The sequence below is a fragment of the Paralichthys olivaceus genome, chromosome 19 (assembly GCF_024713975.1).
Source record: "Paralichthys olivaceus isolate ysfri-2021 chromosome 19, ASM2471397v2, whole genome shotgun sequence".
Classification (NCBI taxonomy): domain Eukaryota; kingdom Metazoa; phylum Chordata; class Actinopteri; order Pleuronectiformes; family Paralichthyidae; genus Paralichthys; species Paralichthys olivaceus.
The window spans coordinates 7,448,011-7,463,426 of NC_091111.1; the positions used below are offsets into that span (position 1 = coordinate 7,448,011).

At 42.6% G+C, this 15,416-nt stretch overlaps 1 protein-coding gene across 3 annotated transcripts in view; it reads left to right on the top strand.

Moving 5' to 3' along the window:
- Positions 1 to 9,697: 9,697 nt before the first annotated feature.
- plcb1l (phospholipase C beta 1-like) overlaps positions 9,698 to 15,416 on the top strand; it is a 109,602-nt gene continuing 103,883 nt past the window's right edge. The window contains exons 1-2 of one of the 3 annotated variants that reach the window (XR_011239261.1): positions 9,698 to 10,088; positions 15,259 to 15,336. Coding sequence is in view for 2 of the 3 variants with exons in the window: in XM_069514511.1 (XP_069370612.1) it covers positions 9,990 to 10,088; positions 15,259 to 15,336 (177 nt within the window). In the remaining variant the exon portion in view is untranslated. The remainder of the gene's footprint in view (positions 10,089 to 15,258; positions 15,337 to 15,416) is intronic. The other 2 variants (XM_069514511.1, XM_069514510.1) reach the window with 2 other exon arrangements.

Sequence of the window (15,416 nt, forward strand, 5' to 3'; positions counted from 1 at the left end):
ACATATGTGTAAGACTGAATAAGAAATTGCCTTCCATAGTGTGTCCTTTGTCTGGTGAGGTGACAGGTAATTGAGTCAGAGAGGATGGAGGAATTATGGTTGGGAAGCAATTTGAAACGTTGCAAGGCTTTCGAGCCAAACCCTCACTGGTGGTTAATTGCTGTGTGATACAGCTGCATGCAGTCCCTTTGTTGGACCTGAAATGAAAATGTAATGCTTATATTTCAGAATACAGTTAGATAACGTAACAAGCAATTCTTTTTATAACACATGGATTTCTCAAACTTCTCATAAAATAGTAAAACTGGGATTTAAAGGTTGAAGTAATTTTTTAATTTCTTCTACTCTTTACTATGATGATCTCATGATAATCATTGCATATGCATTAAGGTGACCAATTAACAGAGTGCCTATGTACCAACGGTCACACACACCTGTTTTCTCATCCCTTGGGATCATCTGGTGAAGAGAAAACTTGAGATCGGACAGGAAATTTCCTCTTTGATAGCGCATGTTTGTTTAGCTGGACTCAGTTGACCTGCGTTGACCCATCTCCTCAAGCTCAGCAGTCCGCGGCCAAAGCCCTGCCTTGCACCCACAGCCATCCACCAACAAAACAAAATGTGTTACACTGCTTTACAACACTGAGTACATAAATGAAAACACTATCCAAACTGGAGATTTTCTATGGTATCGACAGGGAATATGCACATAAAGTACTGTTGAAGAAACATTGTGTTTTAAGTTGGTCTCCTTGTATTTGACCTATATCCAGTGTTGTATGACTTGTATGACGTTATTCAAAGGTAGAGGCAAGGTTCATAAGATTTGGAACCCCATCAGATTAACCTGCCACAGCTGCATGTATGCCCTGCTGATGATCCTGGCTTTGTGAGTTTTTGGCCATCGCATGACCTTTGGGCCACGATGGTTTTTGACAATGCCATTAGATGAACGTTTCAGGAATCCCCCTCTAGGTGTACAGTAAACATGCCCGATTTGTGTGGAATTACATTGATTATATGAACAGGATTTCTGGCCAGGCCTAGCGCTTATTCTTAGAAGATTAAGTGGAGGACTCATTCAGAATTTGTGTTCGTGGACCCTGAATCCCTATGTCAATGACGACACACACACACACACACACGCACACATGCATTAAGGAACGCACACAAACACAGAGGGGTTAAGGGGTTTTCTTGTTATCATGCAGGTGCCCTGTGGCTGTGATTAAGCGATGTTTTCACTATCCCTCTGGTGTCCTAAAGCTTAGCTAGATGTCACAGCTATGGCAGGAATGCTCGAGCGGAGAGGCCAAGAGGGGGTCACAGCTAGGATGTAAACATCAACATTTTCTTTCTTAAAAGGATTTAGGCACACTTTAAGGGAAAAAGCTCTACCACAGCACAAAGCCTGATCCCTAACTCCACACCTGGCCCTAGGCACAGACCTATAGCCAGCTTACCTCCTCCTAATCCTTCATTTAAAACCATTTGTGGGGCACAAAACTGACCTTAGATCAGCATCTTGGTGTGGCCAAGGCTTTGTCAACACTGGGTTGTTGCTGCGTGTAGGGATTGGGAGAAGGGCTTTAGCTACAGATTGCTATCAGAGCAGACAGAAGTTTTACACCCTCTCTGGAACTGTGCCATAGTGGGCCATGGACAATAGATCCTTTGTGCATTGCTGATTGGCAGATCTACTCATAACAAACACACTAAATTGTAAAGTCACAGTGGGAGGCGGGGGTCTGATAAATCCTGGTTTTCATTTAGACACAAAGATGTCTGTTGCTTCGTTTCAAGATGTCAGTTTTGAAATGACAATTGGACATTGTGTAACATGATTAGGGGAATGCCATATAGGCAAACTATGACTGTGAAAATATTAAATAGCTGAGGAGACATAAAACATGTTTCTCTCCATTTTATTTCTCCCCACTTCTCTCTTCCAGCTGTGTGGAGATGGTTTGAATTAGCCCCACCAACTCCCCAGAGGATGCGCTGTAATGATGCAAATTTAGGGCCTTTCTGACAAGACCTTGACACTTGATATGTTGGTCAACTTCCCGTTCCATGTTGGTTTTACCAAACCATAAATATTGAGTCCACGGGGACTCGTGGAAAGAAAATAAAAACGGCTTAAAACAAGAAGATTGGGTTAAATAGTTGGACTCTGTACTGTTGTAGTGTTACAGACCTGCAGCCCCATCTACTGTTGCGCCACACAATAGGAACCTAAGTAGCCCAGAAGCACAGATGTCTGGGGGTGAGCATGTCTCTTAACCAAAAGCAATGCCCAGCTGGGAGGAAAGTGGTCAAATGAATGGCAATCAATTTTGTCCGGGGCATTTCTTTTTTGTTTGTCATGTGTTGTTATTGTTCAGAGCTGCACTGTAAAAAAACAAGAATTTCCGTCGCTCTTTCTCCCTCACTCGCTCCGTCTGTGCCTCAAACATGTGACCGTGGTTATGCTAACACAGCATGAGATGTGAACCATTTTTAGGCTGTGGCCACAACCGTGGCATCTGCAACCCTTCCACTGGCCTCATCTGGAAGTTGCAAAATCTGGATTCATGTGGCGGATGGATATATTTAAGTAAATATTAATTCAAACACAGAAAAGCTGTTTTGTTTGTTGCAAACCTGAAATATAAATGTCATGCCAACTGTAATGAATGTGTATCTAGTTTCTTTGCTTGTAAGCGCAATAATTCAGATAAAATTACAACATGACAACTGCAACCAATACTTAAAGACACAAAAACAGACAAAATGCAGCTCCTTTCTCCTCTTCATTACTTTTGTCTGAATTCTAGACACTGATGCCTAATTTACTGCAGGATCCTTTCAGAATAATTAGTCCATTGAAACGCTGGCAGTTACGCCATATCTGCGTAAGTGTAAACACTTACTAGTATTTGTCAGTGTTTTGAAGTAGCAGTGTTTTTCTTCTGTGATCATTCTGACGTGTAGTTAATGAGTTCTTTCTGACAGAGTGAAACTGGCCCAGCTGCGGTTCTGCAGGTGAAAGATGTCTTCTGCTTCCTGGCTGTGAATGGGCTCTGTGTGGTCTCAGTTTCTTTACATCATACCAAAAGGTGCGCAGATTGGGAGCCTGTCATACATGTTGCCATTTGATATTCAAGAATACTTAGTTGATTGTTGACATTACCAACTGACCTTTTTCTGTTTTTGGTACCATGTGAATGTGCGTGTGTGTGTGAGTGTAAAGCTTCTGTCGAGGTATATAGTATCCACAGCTGTGAGGTAACTGTGCCTATAATCTGTCTCACCAGAACTGTGTAACCTGAGTTAGAGTGAGGTTAGGGGTCAGTTATTGAACTTGAATTACACTGGGAGAGGCCTCCCTCGGCCTCTCACCACCTTTCTCAGCCACCCCGTAGGGTTTGTTTGTTTTCTTTCCCAGTCTCTCCCAGAGCTTACCCAGTCCTCTGTAATGAGTATCTAATACACACCCTCAGACATGTTTACACTACATGTAAAAGCACTGGCTGTGTGATCTTACAACACACTCAGACATGTGTGTCAAAGTATATGCTTATGCATGCGTGCGTGTAGATGAGTGTGTGTGTGTGTGTGTGTGTGTGTGTGTGTGTATTGTTGTGTGCATGTGTATGTATACATTCATGTCTGCGCGTTCCCTTTCATTCCATCTCCCACCCTCTATTTTCCTCATTTCTGAAGTCTGTAGCCCGAGGGGAAGAACACCTGCCAGTTTTTTTCCCTCCTCAATCTCAGATAAGACAATAGAACTAGTAGAGGAGTTTGGTTACAGAAACAGAGCATGGAATGAGACATATTAAAACCTCCACTGTCTCGCCCACAAGGCCGCTGCAGCTCTCCAGGTGTGAATAATGTGAAAAAAACACATTTTTATGTCAGTAGAGTCAGGTTGAGGCGCAAAAAGAGCTTGTGCATTTTGCTTTATACTCATAATTTGACCTGAACCACATGCCCTGGGCCCCCTCTGCAAGCTGTTAAGTTTTTAACATATCATTTTTCACTGCACATGTTCTGTGTTATGTTAGTTACCAGGAATTTGGACTGAATGGACAATGAAGTTCCTGAACCTTGAGAGAAGGATTATTTTTAATCGTAAGCAGAGGAGAGCCGCTGGTGACTTAAAGTTAGGCCACAGCGCACTCTGTTGGTGAACTTGCTGCACTTTCCCATTTGAAGCTTTGGAAGTCCCGGTTCGTCTTTGGTCTTTTTATAGGCAAGAAACCACATCCCTGGTGCCTTTGAAGAGCTCGTATTCACTAAGTAGTAGTTAAGCTTGCCAGTACTTACTCACCATTTTATAAGTATGAGTGGTAGAGGATCCCTTTGAACTGTACCCATTTAGAATCCCAAGGCTGATGGTCTCATAATACAGAAGTAAATACACTATACTCACATAATTAGCAGGGATGCCCATGAATTACTGTTGAGTGTTTTCCCTTGCACAGGTGGATGAGAGAAATATAGTCAAAACCACTTAGCTTCATATTTAACCCCTGCCTCTGCAGTTGGTACTTAACACACAAACACATAGATGACTGTATGCATACACCCTAATTTGTAGCATGACACACACTGCACTAGAAGCTTTAGAAAGCTTTTTTTCATGTATTTCAATCAAGATAGACCTATAGGGAAAACAAATAAAAAGTAAACTAGATTTATTATTAACAGAAGAACAGACTTTGCTGCTTAGACTCCAGCAGGAAATATAACGCCATGGAAGCAGTCCTATAAATTAGGTGCTGAAGGAGACTTCACCCTGGAGCCCAGACATTGGTAGTGGTTACAGGTAAATGCAGCATGAAGATGAGGTGTCTGATGAAGGGTTTCTGGTTGGATGGTTTAAGGGAGATGTCCCAGTATCCAGATTTGAGATGGTGCAGGGGTGGAGGTTGGTCAGTGATTGCAGTACTGAAATGACGGATAAAGGACAGGATGGAGAGAAAGCATTTTAAAGTTTGACAGCTTACAGGTGATTTGCTCAAGTCGACTAGTTTTACAATAGTACAGTAATGCTTTAGCACTTTTATACAATTATTATTATACAATTAAACAAATTACATACAGGATCCTGATGCGTGTTCATAAAATTAACTACCTTTGATTGTATTTGAGTGTGGGAGTCTTACAAATTCCCTAAGAGCATTTGTCATCTTGTTTATACCAGTGTAGCTATTCTTTTAATATCTGTGGGTGTCTGTCACAGTTATAAATTATGAGCACAACCTCTTTATGGCAGTATTGGATTTTTGTATGAATTCAAATCAAACTGATAGATTGTCCTGCTACAAATTTCAAATACACTTTAAATGTCATCATGAAAATTGGGTTATAAAATACAATACCAGTCATTCTATTTTATAATTTAGGTTTATTTTTTTAAAACCTTGCAGAAACCCATGCACATCATATGAAATAGTGTATTCAGCCCTCTGTGAAATGTGCCATAAGTGCACTGGCAGGAAAGATCCAGAGGAGTCTGCTAATGCACTGCCTTTACACAGGATGATTCTGTTTGGGTTCATAGAGAGGACAATGTGGGCATCAGCTTTGAACAACCCCTTTGCCATTCCCAGAGGTCGTCATGTACTGCAGTCCTTAACACTTAAGCCCCGTCACATCTGAAAGACCAGACAGCTGATTTTGAAACAAAAATTCAAAAATCATAAACCATATCATTTGAAATGTGGCAGAAACATAAATATTTTTTTGCATCTTGTTAGACCCACTGAGACCTTGCAAAATAGCCAATTAGCCCCATTTGAGCTACTACTGTTAATGATGAAGAGCTAGTTTGTTTGAAGTTTGGTATTACATGATAATACCATTTAAAATTCCAGCTAGTCTTCCCATCTAAAGCTAAATGATACTAGCAACAGTTGATTTCTGAAGATGAGAGGGTAGAACAGCATGCAGGTCTGAAGTGTTGGACTCTATCCAGTTTAGTTAATGGTATGCTGAGTGTGTTACTTGGGAGAGATCTGGTGTTATTATTGATAATGAAAGCTCCAGCAGGCAGTAATTTCAGAAAACCTCTTCCTCATCATGGGCACGTAGAATCACTGCTGCACCAAAACACTGTTCGTTCTCTCTTGTGACTGCATATGAGGCAAAACACTCATCTCACCTTCACAACAAAGCAAGTGTAAGATCCTGATGAGGAGTTCAGTATATACGGCAGGTTCTCCTGGGGGTCAAACAGTGACATATAGGTCAGTGCAGCATTATAGATGTTCATTGTTCAGATGACAGCACGGTTGACCTCAATCACATATTGAGTGCCACAGAGCCTCAGGTCTTGAATACAAAAACCTTACTGCATTAGCAAGTAGTCAGCCAACCAGCCCTCTTGGCCTATGCAAAAAAATGATTATATACCTTGAGCATAATCTACCACACACATGTGACTATTTGTGCCTTCAAAAGTTTAATTAAAACACATGAATATATGCTCTTGGTGTTTGGGGCTGTTGTGCAGCAGAAAACACTAAAGACATCTCCTCCACTATATAACACCAACTGGACAGGCCTATAAATGTCACATCCATGAAACCCTTAACCCTCAGTCCTTATTAGAACGCTAAATGTTTCAAAGATGAAAACAGTTTTGAGGAAAAGTGTTGTAAAGTGAAGTGTTGTCCTTTGTTCAAAGGGCCAAACTATTAAATGCAAATGGGAAACTGCCCAGTGGCCCCATACTCTTTAGGGGTTTGAATGCCTTAGCTCATCCCTGTGGTTTTTCAGTATTGTTTTTCTGACTACTCACAATCAAAGAGATAATGAAAATGAACTCATTATCTACTCACCACTAGAGCTGGGGACCACTTCTTCAAACATGTAAAAGACAACAGAAAAAAAACATAACATGCCTCCATACTGCCCCTGTGGTGTCATCCAAGTGTCCGTAACCCCCAACATTTAAGTTAGACTCAAAAAGGCATGGGGTGATGGGTAGCGTAGTGGGTTGTGCCGGCACCCCATGTATAGAGGCTACAGTCCTCGCTGCAGTGGGCAGTGGGCCCCTGCATCGGACGGCCCTTTACTGCATGTCATTCCCCCTCTCTCTGCCCCCTGCTTGCCGTCTCTCTTCAGCTGTCCTGTCCATTAAAGGCATAAAAGCCCAAAAATTATACTTTAGAAAAAAGTGATGCTACCTGAACAAGCGATGCAACCGGAACTAGTGATGCTACCAGGAAACTTGCGATGCTGACGGTACCTATCGTGAGTTCTGGCTGATCTCGTCTCATGAGATATCCAGGAATTTTGACATTGTTAACATTGAAAAATTAGGAATTTATTTGACATTTTTTAATGCTAAGACGAGTTAAGACGATTGATGCTGTCATATGCAAGTGGTCTGTCAAAATCTAAATGAATATCTTTTTCAGATTTCTGCTGAATGTTGTTTTTAGAGGAACTTGGAGGCTCATTGTTGCCCTGAGGCCCCTCACAGAAATCTAGCCCTGCACTGGATAGTTTAAGAGGATGCTGCACTTGCTTAAATTTAATTATTCCAACTGCTTCCAAGGGACAAGCAACCTTTCTGCAAGATGAGATTGATCCCTCTTCTCACTACTCTGCTGCTTTCCAGTGTTTAAGAATATTTTAAAACATAAATTATAATGTATGTGTAGTTTTGGATCTCCTGCCACTTTGCTTCCTAAAGCAACATCCATATTATCAGTTTCCAAAAAAAGGAAAAAGAGAAACACTATTGACAACTTGGAGGACTTTGTTTTAAAAGCTCAGTCTCTCTCGGAATGAAGGTAATTGGGATTTATAGTGCTTTTATATACTGACAATCTAATTCTTTGTCCTCACTGTAGGCCTTTGCCTTTGAGAGGGCTGTAGCTGATTTTAGAGTTAGGTACCTCTGGGCTGATATAGGAAGACAGATGACGGATAAAAATGTCTGTGGCGTGGAGGATAACAATGACTCATAATTTGTGTCCCTGCAGTGGTATAACAGCGCCCTGTTACAGGACTCCTGTATGTTTGTTGTTCTTGCTGAACTACGTGCTTCTTCTTTGGAAATGTGACTCATCATAAAAAAATTGTCTTTAAATATGATTTTCTTCAATCCTGTACCATTGATTTATTTTCTTTCCTCTCCACTTCTCTCTCTCTCTCTCTCCCTCTCTCTCTCTCTCTCTCTCTCTCTCTCTCTCTCTCTCTCTCTCTCTCTCTCTCTCTCTCTCGAGTCCTTCTCTCACTTCCCCAAGCTCTGGTCTCTGAGATACTATTCGGAGCCTGGTCCCCAAACTGTCACTGTTAGTCAATCATTAATGACAGGAGGCAAACTCAAACAGACTCCCTATTACGACTGACATGAGACTCGCCAGTCAGAATTTGACAGGTTTGACTAGTCTGACATGTCGGACTGTCAGCACCGGCCAGTGAGTGACCACAGAGACACACAGAGCAAAGAAAACGCTGGGAGGGCTCGGATAGTCTGTAGTCCCTTTTTGGATATGGCAGAAAATAAACAGTGTGGGTAGTGCAAAGGCCCAAAGGCTTCTATGTTTTATTTAATAAGGAAGTTAAACTAAGAAAAGTCCTTAAGGCAGTGACGCACTCTTGACTCATGGAACTTTGAAGAAGTTTAGTCATGAAGAAGTAAAAAGGCCCACAGCCTTGTAGGGGCATTGAAACAGAAATCAGTGTCTGTTCCAGCTGATGGCTGTACTTCCACACAGATACTCGGCTGCTGCTGATAATATAGTGAAAGCAACACCTCTTCCCTGTATCCACCTGAGTCGGTGCTCAGAGCCTCCCCGCTAGACCAGTAGTTATCACCAGCGCCCAGTCCCTTAATGTCTTAAAAGGTAGCTGTATGACTGGGGGCGCTACTGGGTTGAGTACTGTCATCAACACTTTTTCTATCATCAAAAAAAAAAAGGCTGATGGTTTTATGCACCAAAATCAATTATAGCTACAAACGCACTCAGAACACTTACCTCCAAAAGTCTCCTTAAAGTAAAACCAGCCTTATAGCTGCGGCCACATTTCGTTTCTCAGCTACACACTGGTGGTATAGTTACAAGTTTTTAGTCCCATATGTTCGCATAAAGTGGCTGAAAAAAGCTACACCTTTATGAAACATACCTTTAAACCCACTAGCTATTTTGGATTTGGCTCTGCACCAAATTTCACACACTCATCTTTACCAACCCCCTAAAGGAAGTGATTTAAAATTCCTGAATCTGCCCCTTTATGTGGATCTGCACCAGAATGTAATAGAATTTAATGGATTGGCCCACATCACATTCTTCCAACAACTGTCATTGCAGTTGTTTAATTGCTTACATACAAACCAACCAACAAAGAGACAGGGCTGAAAACATGATGAGATGGGAGGATGATCCTATACCCGGTATATTTCATGTGAGAGATATTTTACAAAAAGCACTGACCAAAAAAAAACTGTTGCATGCACCTGCTCTGAGTATGACATCACTCCCAAGTTTTTCCACATCCCTGGCGTCTCATATGCGCGGAGGCTTGGGACCATTTATGACCACCGTGTGGACTGGGACGCACGGAGGCGCTAGATCACTTCAAGCATCGATCCTGTCCCTGCATTGACTTGGACCATTTTCAGCCAGACGTGCTACTCATTCAGATCCCCTCCTCATCCTCCTCCTCCTCCTCCTCCCCCCTTCTTCGCTTTCGCTGCATGTCTCTCAGTCAGTCAGCCAGTGGCCCCCGGTCTGCTGCTGCGCCTGCGTCCGCCTCCTCCACCGCCGCTCTCCAAAGCCGAGACGCGCCACAGCCACCGCCGCCGCCGTCAGTGCGGGCATGACATATCCTGGCAGCAGCAGTTGTGGGCTTCCGTCCGCATGCTTTTAAGCAGATCACAACAGGCAGAGGAAGACAAGTAAAGAGTAGAAGAAGAAAAAGAAGAAGAACAGAGAAGTGACTCATTTCCACCGCTGCCGTGCGTCGAGAGGAGCAGATGAGTCAATGGCAGGGGCACAGCCTGGAGTTCATGCGCTGCAGCTCAAGCCAGTGTCCGTGCCCGAGAGCCTCAGAAAGGGCAACAAATTTATGAAATGGGATGATGTAAGTAAATGGCAAGAGTGGGGGAATTCTCTCTTTTTTTGCTCTCCATCGTTTGTGCACGATTTATTTGCATGCATGCACCAACCACCGGGATGCATGGGAGAAATCTATAGGCTACTCATGCAACAGTAGTTGACTGATAGGGTCTGGCTGCTGGTTAACATGCAACAGCTGTAGCGTCTCTACTGACATGTGGCCTGACATCCACAGTGGCCTTATGTGTACATGTTTGCGCGTGAGTGAGTGTTTGGTGCGCGCGTGTGTACCAGTGGGAGAATGTGCGCAAATTAAACATTTGAACGTCCCTCCCCCTTCACTGGAAACGTTTTATCAATTAGCTGCAATTAATTAGTGTATGAAGTCTGAACACGCTACTCCCAGTGTAACTACAAGGCAAGACTCGAATAACCACTGTCTTCTTTTTTTTTCTTCCCTTCTCATAATACTCTATTCTGGCAGTCTAGCTGTAATGAAATGACCTTGATTAAAATTGATTGCACACTGCTGCTGAGTAGCTGGTGAAAACATAATAGTAGTAGCCCCTCTAACAGACCAGCCATGGCTGCACTGCACCTATATACATATAGCTCTTGTCCTGAAAATTCAGTTTAAATGCATTGTGTGAAATGATTGTCTTTATCTCATATTCTGTGACAATAACAGATCTTTATGTCCTGACAGGGACCTTCTGCAATTTATCTTTCTACATGTCACATTGCCCATCTCATTTGCATAACCGCTGGCATTCCTCTCTTGTCAGGGCATGTTTACATTATGAGCATTTAAATATGATTTCTTTCCTTTGCAATGAGGAAAAACAGCAGAGGTGTGCCCACCTGTGACTGTTCGCTTCAGCATCGTGTGTCAAGTCGTTTCATAAAGATGAAATCATGCTTGTTGATCTCCACAGGAAGTCTTGTTTTGATCATTAGAATCTGTGCTGTTTATGTAAGTGACATTTTGATGTATAATTTTATGAGATCATCCTGAGAAACACACACATAAGTGAAATATTAATATTCACTGAGCTCAGGTTATTCAAGCGCAGCACAGATGGCATTAGGAGCAGTGTTATAGAAGTGTGAGTGTGGCCGGTACAGATGGCAGAAAGGAAATAATTCACACTTGCAAACCTAACCACTCTGTCAATCATCGATCTTCAGCTTAAAGAAGAGAGCTTCAGTGTTTCCTTAACTTGTAATTACTAATGAGTGCTCACCTTTTCAGCTCCGGGGCTGGCATGTTGTGAGAAGGGGTGGGCTCAGTGTGTCTGTGTGTCTGTTTCCCCTAACAGCCGTGTTTGTGTACTGCAGTGTGGACACGAGGGCCATATCTCCAGAACCAACTGCCCACCAGGCCTTTCCTGCAAAAACACACCCTCAAACACAGACACATGCACGTACTTTCTCAGTTTCATTTCCCACACACTCCTTCCTTCCTCTCTCCTCTGTATCATTTCATGGAAAGAATCATAGAAATAGACAATGAAATGCATTGTCTTTAAAAGAAAGGGCTGCATTTTCCACCTATGCTTTGAAAGTGTGCTCCTCTCTGACCTCTCTCAACCAAAAAACTGTCCATGCAACAGAATTTTTTTCATTACTCCAGAGGGTGCTTTCATTTCTCTGGCAGACGCCGTGGCCGCAGGCATTTTGTATTCGAGTTGCTTGTCCATCTGTCAGTCTCATTCTCATGACAAGGATATTTCGCAAATACACTAAAGAACATTTTCCAAAGTCTTCATTTGAACTCAAGATTGAACTGATTAGATTTCGGTCTTTTTGACCTCTCCAGAAACATTTTTTGGCCATAACTCAAGAATTAATGTGCAAATTATAACACTAATTTCTTATAGGATACAAAAATGACAATTTATATCCGAGATGAAAGTTCAATTACATTGTGTATCATCTTAATATTCTGCACAAAACACATTTCTGGCCATTTTTCAACACCATAACTCAGGAACAGAAGGGCAGATTGTGACCATATTTCCTGCAACTTGACGGAGGCGCCCAAACACGAGGCAGAGACTCAGTTTTTCATTTTTTTAGTTTCAGTGAAAACTACACATATTGTCACACTGCTGAACATTCAGTAGAGGCGAAAATTGTTTCTACCGAGCGAGGTTGGCATAACATACTCCTCGAACAGCAGCCATGAGTTTTAAGGAGCTGAGTGTCTAAATGGTGAAGAGCTCTGCCTGCACTTCAGCGCTCTGCAGTTGACTGTTGAAAAAGAATAGGCGAAGAGCAATCAGAAAACCAATTGAAATGTTTGGGAAAGTGTCAAAGCCACAGACGTCCCTAACCTTCCTCACACAGACATGCACATACAGTACATGCTTTGTGCTTCTGCTGCTGCCACTTGCTCCTGCTGTAGCTCATAAAATACCAGGCTGTGGTTTAAAATATCGCATGAATTGTGTTTTTATTTGTCAGCCCGAAGAAACGACACATTCAGCACGACGGTTGCTCTCTGTTATGGGAGTGAAGGAGAGGCAGACATCCGAATCCGTAGAGCTTTTGTGTTGAAGATCCCTGACAGAGACAGATATGAAGAGATATGAAATATGTAGAAGACGATGCTGGGTACGCATAAGCAGATTTTTTAAATCTCGTATTAGGCCCCTCTGGTGTGATGTGCGGTGAATACGATATTATCAAGCGCCACAGGGGAGCATTGAATGCCTTAAAGTTACGACACGCGTCATTAGCATTGAGAGCAAGAAATATGCTGAGCTCAAATCTCTTAAACATGTCTCCCTCAGGTGATGGCTAATGGTACACACTCTTCACTGAAAATGTGAGCATCTTCTACCCCGGATTGGTTCCCCTCAGGGAGTCTGTTTCTAGCTTCAACTAAAAAGGGAGGCCATCACCGCCTAATGTCTTTCCCATTAATGACAAATCCTCAAAGTAGTCAAATGACAATAAAAAGTGTGAGCATTACCACTCCAGATGTTGTAATCTCATCACACTGAAGTCTAATCCACAGCGTTATGTGTTTTTTTGTAAATGCAGACCCATGAGGAGATCTTTGAGTCCGTAATGGCTTAATGTGGTTGTAGTGGTGGTCATGGAGAGTTAGCTCATTAAGAAAGAAAGCTGGTGAAAGTAACTGCTCTCGCATCATTAGACAGATTCCCAGTGCTCTCAAGCCTCCTTCCCGTCCCTCTGACATAACAGATAATCCATCAATCACTGCAGCTCGCCCACTAAGTGAATTCTTGACTTAGTTTATTGGAAATATAAACTTTGTGACATCAAGTCATCTAACTCATCTATCAATTCCAGAAAACTCAAAGTCTATTTTTCTGTCTCTCTGTGGAATGAATGTCTTCTTCCTCTTATCTGCTCCAAACTTTGTATGTGTATTGTTAAGGGAATGAAACTTAAGTGTTGAATTTGGTGCAATTTTAGACATGCCATACTTTTAATATTAATAAACTTTGAATAAACAGGTGGACAGCGCTCTGGACCAGGGGCGTCTGGGAGTCATCTACGTAAAATATGTTGTTGATTAATACAACAGCACGTTCACGACAATGTCAACGACAACTGATTCTCCAGTTCAGGGTTCTGCATACTAAGTCACCTTTATCCAAACTTTGAATAAACGGCTCTTTGTGCAGAAACAGCTTCAGGGTTCTGAGGACTGAGACCTGCAGTCGGTCTTTCTTTGCCGCAGCCCAATTACTGCAGGTCACTTTTTACAGTTTCAGACAGAGAGCTGCATCAAGCCCATTCCAAACAGCCATGTTAAGACCGGGCACCGCAATAGTATGAGAAATGTATACGAGCACCCAGAATATTCATGGGTGATGTGAAAGAGATATTTATCTGTTAGAATCTAAACTTGGATTGTAACTCAAGCAGAGATCAGCAATATGAAGCGTCAACTGTTATGACATGCTGTATCTAAGAACTGCGAACATGAGGCTTTTTTCCCTGCCCTCGGGCTCTAAGTACTGTGTGTGTGTACGCTGCACACGTTCGATGGTTTGAGCTACGTCTTTTGTCATTCAACCAAGCCTGTAAAGATTGTGTAGTCATGTGAACAGAACCAAAACGATTCCTCTCGAGTCTCTAATAGATTTCATGGGAATGGTGGGTTGCCATAGCAAGCGTCACTATAGCAAATGCCTCTGATGTGGCGGCGGCGGCGGCGGCCAGCGAATGAGTATTTTACTTTCCTCTCATTTCCCTTTTTAATTTATTTCTTCTTTTTCTCCATGGGTTCATAAAGAGGTGGAGTTCAGTGTGGAGTAGGTGTGTCAGGCTCCATAAACTGCACTTGTCTTATTTAGGCAGTGTGAAATGATTTCAGAGCACTAATGGTTCTCTGCACCTCGGCACAGACTCCTCTGCTGTCTACCAGCTCGCAGCTCAACCCTTTCATGATACCCAACGCTGCAAGTCGCATTGGGTCGCACCCAAATCTGACAGGCATGTTGCAGATGCAGACCATTAGCGCCGTCTCTGAATGCTGTGATAGGGACATCATTAGAAGCCTTGTGAGGTCACTTTGAAGATTTTCTTGCTCTGTACAGCAAATGCAGTTTACATCACTTTGATCCCAGAGCCATGGCTAATTGAGGAGCACAATATGCTACTGTTCAGCTGAACCACAGCCACTGTGGACACAGAGAAAAAAAGCAAAGGCTCTTTCTTTTTATAGAAGCGTCCAATAATATCTGGCACTGCCATGTAATGCCTCAGGGTCAAGCTGTGTGTGCGCGCTCATATGTGCGCGGCTTGAAGCTGTCTGCATGTGGGAGCTGTGGGAAAGCATTTGTCTGTTACAAGACGGGAAAGATTGAAACATCAGCTGTGAAACAACCGGCAGTTAACAAGCGCTCACAAACACATGCATATGCACACACTCACACGCCAGGCTGATTGGTCATTTGTGGTGATGCCAGGTCATGGTGGGGGAAAGTACCATAGAAGGAAAGGATTGTGTGCATGCTTACAACATAAACAGCACTTCCAATGTCATTGCACACTCTGGTATGCATGCAGTATGAGAAAAACTAAGATCCTAAGACATTAATTACTTGATTTGTCCAGATTTTTCTGCTATACACACAACATCATGTACTCATGTAAAAACACAGACGCAAGCACACACATTGACTCCAGATGTCTTTCTTCTTGTTTTCCTGCAGGATTCTACTACTGTGACCCCGGTGACTCTGACAGTTGACCCCAAAGGTTACTTCCTGTACTGGACAGACCAGAACAAGGTGAGACACCAAACCAACGAGACCAGCTCATATGTTTTGGTCTCAGCAAACCTTGACGTTTGCACTTGTAAAAGGTCACT